The sequence below is a fragment of the Myotis davidii genome, unplaced genomic scaffold, assembly GCF_000327345.1.
Source record: "Myotis davidii unplaced genomic scaffold, ASM32734v1 scaffold954, whole genome shotgun sequence".
In the NCBI taxonomy this organism is placed as follows: Eukaryota; Metazoa; Chordata; class Mammalia; order Chiroptera; family Vespertilionidae; genus Myotis; species Myotis davidii.
Window position 1 is genome coordinate 34,412 of NW_006285487.1, and position 6,624 is coordinate 41,035.

Genomic DNA, 6,624 nt, shown 5'->3' on the forward strand with positions numbered 1-6,624 from the left:
AACCAGAGCAGAAACTCCAGGGACTGGCTTCTGTGATTCAGACAGGAGGGCAGAAGGGAGTCGATGAATGACAAACACACACTACTGGACTGTGGTTTAATCACACCCTCCGGCCGTAGCCAGTTTTGTTCAGTGATCAGAGCGTTGGCCTGCCGAGTGAAGAGTCCCAGGTTCAATTCCCAGTCAAGGGCATGTCACTGGGTTGTGGATTCGCTCCCCATCCCAGGTTGGGGTTTGTGAAGGAGGCAACCAGTTGATGTCTCTCTCACATCAATGTTTCTCTCTCTTTCTCTGCTCCTCCCTCCCTTTCACTCACTGGGAAAGATACCCTTGGGTGAAGACTTAAAAAATAATAATTAAACACCCTCTCTCTGAGAACTGGAGCATGCAAGGAAGCCTTCAGTTCCCAAAGCCCTCCTACCTTCTCTTCTTAGCCGACCGGGTGCGCAGCTCCTCCAGCCGGTCGGAGAAAAAGGCGACTTGCTCTCCTGTGTCACGGAGTCGTCGCTGAAGAAATCTGTCGGCAGGACCGCCGCCAGCTTCTGAGGAACCACAATGCCCAGGCTGTCGTACAGCTGCCCCAGCGTCTTCGGGATGGAGTCAATGTACCTGTGGGCAGGTCGGCTACATTGGAACAGCCGTCATGGTGGCCCCTCCATCCCCCCGTCGCCCTGCATGAGAAACGGTCCCTTCAGTTCCAGGAACCCGAAACGCCATACGCAGTCCTCAAACTTACAATGCCAGAATTTCTTCCAGAAACGTCGCCAGGTATGCCGAGTCCTCAGTTAAACACACCATGCGCAGCAAATCCGCCACCTGAAGGAGATTCTCAGATGACTACACGCCTCTGCGGGACGCTGAGAGCTTCTAGCACATTCCAACGGCCCCGAGCGATATACTTACCTCCTCCACCAGCTGCTCCACGGCATCTATGCTGTCACGTATCGACGGGCACTGCACACACATCTCCAAACGGAGAAACACCTGCAGCTGGCACCTTGAAAGGGAGAAACATCAGATCAGTGGTTCTCAACCTTCCTAATGCCGCGACCCTTTAATACAATTCCTCATGTTGTGGTGACCCCCAATTTCATTGTTACAGATTGAACATAATTAAAGCATAGTGACTAATCACAAAAACAATATGTAATTATCTATGTGTTTTCCGATGGTCTTAGGCAACCCCTGTGAAAGGGTCGTTCGACCTCCAAAGGGGTCGCGACCCACAGGTTGAGAACTGCTGCACTAGGTTATAGCTATTCTGAAGGTCACTAAACTTGAGGTCCCTTCCTCAGTCATAGATCTACTTATATACAAAACAGCAAAACGGAGAACTGTGGCTTTCTCTAAGGTTGGTGACCGCTGCTCTAACGACATGGTTATCAGGTAAACAGGTGACTCAAACTGCATTAGATTATACAGAATCGGGGGGGAGGGGTTAATGGGGGGGGTAAGGACACATTTGTAATACCTCACCTAATAAAGAATTAAAAAAAAAAAAAAAGAATCAGCCACAAAAGCCTCTTTGAGCAATTCGCCATCTGTTCTAAATGGCCACAAGCAAGTCTTAGAGTTTGTTTTGGAGCATTGGTTAAAAAACAAACAAAAAAAGGTTACTTACTCTCTGATTTTGTCCTCTTTATCCCGGGTTTTTCCCATGTCTTGTCTAAGACTTTTGCTAGTTTTTAAGAGGTTATTTTTGACTTGATGCAGGCAGTTCATCTGAAAATGCAAAAGTATCACATGGGAAAAGGTGACATTTCTTGTCATCATTTCTAATTTCTTCACGGCTGACAAATGCCAAAGGGAAGTACATTCCTTTACACACTCCCCCTTCTTTCACTTTATTTTTTAAAATATATTTTATTGATTTTTTACAGAGAGGAAGGGAGAGGGATAGAGAGTCAGAAACATCGATGAGAGAGAAACATCGATCAGCTGCCTCCTGCACACTCCCCACTGGGGATGTGCCCGCAACCAAGGCACATGCCCTTGACCGGAATCGAACCTGGGACCTTTCAGTCTGCAGGCTGGCGCTCTACCCACTGAGCCAAATGGTCAGGGCCCCTTCTTTCACTTTAATGAAAAAATGGTGAAATGAATGTTTTTCTTTTCTATCTTCAAGCCTGCAGATTTGACCTTTTTTTTTTAGTCCCCACCTGAGGATATTTTTTCCATTGCTTTTCAGAGAGAGAGGAAGGGGTGGAGGGAGAGAAAGAGAAATCCTGATGTGAGAGAGACACACTGACTACTTGCTTCCAGCCCAGGCCCCAACCAGGGATGGGGAGCAAACAAGCAACCCAGGTATGCACTCTTGACTAGGAATTGAACCCATGACCCTTCAGTGTGCAGGCCAACGCTCTGACCACTGGACCACACTGGCCAGGGCTTGACCTTCCTTAAAAGGAAGATTCCATACAGTAGTGACTGAGATGTCTACATACTATAAACAACCCCTGTTCACTTAAGAAGAGTCTGGCTTCACTAGCCTTGAATAGAAGCAATAACTGGTCTAAAACAGTGGCTTACAACATCCCTGTGCATAAGGGTCACGTAAGAAGCTTTTAGTATGTTGATACCCAGGTCGCAACATGCAGACATCTGCTTCACTGTGTCTGGAGGAAGGCAGGCATCAGGTACTAAAAATGTCCCACGTGCCCCAGACAGTGTTAATCAGTGGTTAGAGCGTTGGCCCGCACACCAAAGGGTCACGGATTCGAGTCCCAGCCAAGGGCACGTACCTGGGTTGCAGGTTTGCTCCCCAGTTGGGATGTGTGTGGGAGGCAACCAGTCAACGTGTCTCTCACACCGATGTGTCTCTCTTATGTTTTTCTGTCTCTCTTCCTCTCTCTGAAAACCAATGAAAAAAATGTCCTCAGGTGAGGATTTACAAAAAAACAAACAAGCAAAAACGTTGCAGGTGACTCTACAGTCCAGGCAGGACCGAAGACCACTGGCTTAATTCATGCGGCCCACACACAGCTCAGATAAGGACAGAGGAGAGCACATGGCATTACCGGCCTAACCCATGCCCTTCGTTTCTGCCTTGTTAGAAAGACCTGGAACTGAGCTCACCGCTCACCTCCTCGCTCCCTTCATCATGTATGAATCATGCCCTGCATACAAACATGTGAACCAAACCCGCCAATAAGCAATGATGGGTGCCAATAAGCATTCATCGGGACGCTCTTACCTCTAAGTCCTTGGTGCCTTTGGACTTGAGAAATGCTTTAATGGTTGAGATCATGTTCTGAGCACATGAATACAACATGGTTTCTCCTGTGGCCATAGTCTTCTGGTAATTTTCATGTATGTAAGATTGTAGCTCCTCTTCAGTTTTAAAATCTGTAAATAAATAAATAAATAAAGTTAAACTGAGGACTTCCAGTAAAGATGGCAGAGTGGGTAAAGGCTGTGCTTGCCTGAGGAATATGACTGAAATGCATAAAAATATCCTATATAATAAAAGCTTATTATGTTAAGTGTCCGATCCTCTGGTGACCAGTCGACTGTTCAACCAATTAAAGCTTAATATGCTAATGATATGCTAAGGTGCTCAACCCACTCGCTATGACATGTGCTGACCACCAGGGGGCAGACACTCCGACCAGTAGGTTAGCCTGCTGCTGGGATCTGGCCGATCAGGACTGTGCGAGATGGGCCTGAAACACCTTGGAGCCCTGCTGCGGTCCCTCCCTGGCCCCGATCTTACACCGGTAAGGTCCCTCGACCTGGCCTGCACCCTCTCGCAATCCAGGACCCCTGAGGGGATGTAAGAGAGCTGGTTTTGGCCTGATTCCGCAAGCCACTCCCCTCAGGAGGGTGCCAGAAGCAGGGCTCATGGCTGGTGAGTGCTGCTGCGGCATTGGCCTCTCCCGATCAGGGTAGGAATAAGTGGGAGCAGCAGATAGGAGCTGCAGGCGGCGTTGGACTGCGGGTTTCGGCCCCATCCCCGCAGGGTACCCAGAGAGACTACCCATTCACGAATTCGTGCACCGGGCCTCTAGTGAGGGTATATAAGGGTACACTGCACTCAGACACTGAATGCTGAAGTGAGGAGTACCTTTAGGTTTGGCGCTTCTTCGTGTCCTTCCTCTGTGCTCCAATCTACCCGCCGTTCTCCCGCCCGCTGTCTGCTGGGTCCCCCTGTCCCCAGAGGCCTCTGGACTGCCATCTGGATGCAGCTTCTGCGCCTTGACGTTCAGCCTCGCGACGTTCAACATCTTTAAGGAGCGGCACATGGTCTTCATCTTCTGCCGCACTGGCGTGCGAGGGACGCCTCCTACCAACCATCATAGGAGGGAAAGTAAAAGAAATTTTACCCCCGTGGACCAAGAACTACTTCAGTTACCAAAAAACCCCACTGCTTTAATTCTGCACTAAGAGCTACTTTTCCCACTTTATAATGCAAAAACTTTTCCTAGAAGCTTATGCTAACGAAATCACTAAAGAACAAATCAAATCATACGCATGATGTACACTACAGTATCATTTATAACAGGGGTCCTCAAACTTTTTAAACAGGGGGCCAGTTCACTGTCCCTCAGGCCGTTGGAGGGCTGGACTAAGTTTAAAAAAAAACTATGAACAAATTCCTATGCACACTGCACATATCTTATTTTGAAGTAAGAAAACAAAACAGGAACAAATACAATATTTGTATTTGCATGTGGTCCGCGGGCCATAGTTTGAGGACGAGCCCTGACATATAATGATAGCAATCGAAATATTCAACAACAAAAGAATTCTGTAAATTTTGTTAAGCTGTGAGGTGGAATAGTCACTGAAAAGGCGAGGTAGCAGATGAACAAATTAATCCTGTAAACGACATGCAAAGTTGTATTTAAACTTGTTATAACTAAAAATGAAAATGCTTTATTAAGAAGGTAAAATTGTGGCTCATTTTTTATTATTTTGTTAATCCTCACTGAAGTATAATTTTTCCATGGAATTTTAGAGTGGAAGAGAGGGTGGGAAGCTGGGAGGGAGGGAGAGAAAGAAATATCGACATGAGAAAGATTAGTTGGTTGCCTCCTGCACACACCCCTCAACCAGGGCCAGGGATCGAACCTGCAATCCAGGTACATGCCCCACCAGAATCAAACCTGAGGCCCTTCAGTGCACAGGCCAACACTCTAACCCCTGAGCCACACGGGCCAGGGCTGTGGCTGATATTTTAATCACTATCGTACTAACGTAATTATTTTGAAATTTGAAATAGAAGAATGTGTCCTTGTTTATTCGGTTACCATTTCAACCTCATTTTAGGGAGAATTAACTCTTTATAAAACATACAGCCTCAAAAAACACTCAAGAACCTCCTCGGTATGAGCGTACGTTTCTTTCTGCTGTCTTCCTGGCTAGCCACGGCGGGTTCCTCGCGAGACCTTCTCAGGTAGAGCTCGGCCAGGCGGCGGGTTAGCTCACTCTCAGTCTTGGAAGACTCCTCCTTAGTGGGCGAGGCAGCCTGCAGCAGCCTGCGAACAGTCAAGAAGGCTGGTGTAAAGCTGAAAGTCTGATTTCCCAAAATGCTTTAAAGACAACACGACAACAACAACAAAATGCCTCTGTTTATAAGCTAATCAGAGATGGCCCCACAACATGCCTTCAAAAGTATGCTTTCTCAGGAGGGAAATGGTCCCTTTTCTCACTTCCGCTTTGAACAAACTCAGAGGCAAAAGCTACCTGTTCACAGACCATTAATCGTTACACACAGTGTTGACTTTTTTTAACAAGATCTTCACTTCCCAGGGTACATGTTTGATTACGGTAACTACTTCACTTCTGCGCTTCCCTGGTTATTTTTTGCTCAGTGTCCATGCATTCAAGTGCAAGATGATGGAATGAGGAGAAATGGGAGTGAGGGGTGATTAGTTATGGAACACTTGTCCACCTAGACCAGTGGACGGCAAACTCATTAGTCAACAGAGCCACATATCAACAGTACAACGATTGAAATTTCTTTTGAGAGCCAAATATTTTAAGCTTAAACTATATAGGTAGGTACATTGTTATTAACTTAATTAGGGTGCTCCTAAGCTGGCCTTTGCTAAAAACGTCCTCCATCTGATGGAGGAACGTTCGCTGAGGTCAACCCCTTCCAAATCTCCCATCCACACTCATCTTGTAGACTTGTTTCGTCTATCTCCTTTCGTTCATCCTCTCTGTATGTCCACACCATCTCCACATACCTTTCTCAATCCTCGACACTACATCTTCTTTCACTCCACAACGTTCCCTAAAATTAACTTAATAAACTTTACTTAAAGTTTTAAGTCAACTTCGCACTGTACATGCGCGCCTGCACGTGATATTTTGTGGAAGAGCCACACTCAAGGGGCCAAAGAGCCGCATGTGGCTCGTGAGCTGCGGTTTGCTGACCTAGAGCTAACTACCAGGCACTAAGGAAATCACAAAAATGGGACAACTTTCAAAATGTATTACTTGTATTTCACTATCTTCCATTATCTGATATAATCTGATTTAAAAATAGGAGAAAGTTATGATGCCATTAACAAAAACTAAAACCATTTCCTCTAAGAACAGGAACAAGACAGGAATGTCTGCTTTCACCACCCTTGTTCAACATAATATTGAAAGTCCTAGCCACAGCAATCAGACAAG

The 6,624-nt window shown here is 46.4% G+C and overlaps 1 protein-coding gene across 1 annotated transcript in view; it reads right to left on the reverse strand.

The window, feature by feature from the left end:
• The window catches only part of TICRR (TOPBP1-interacting checkpoint and replication regulator), a gene marked incomplete at its 3' end in the record, with an annotated part of 49,424 nt that overhangs the window by 29,195 nt on the left and 13,605 nt on the right, over nucleotides 1–6,624 (reverse strand). Inside the window, 8 exon segments of the mRNA XM_015559167.1 lie at nucleotides 422–462; nucleotides 465–609; nucleotides 737–816; nucleotides 904–997; nucleotides 1,622–1,722; nucleotides 3,194–3,345; nucleotides 4,064–4,282; nucleotides 5,338–5,477. Of these exon segments, the coding sequence (XP_015414653.1) occupies nucleotides 422–462; nucleotides 465–609; nucleotides 737–816; nucleotides 904–997; nucleotides 1,622–1,722; nucleotides 3,194–3,345; nucleotides 4,064–4,282; nucleotides 5,338–5,477 (972 nt within the window).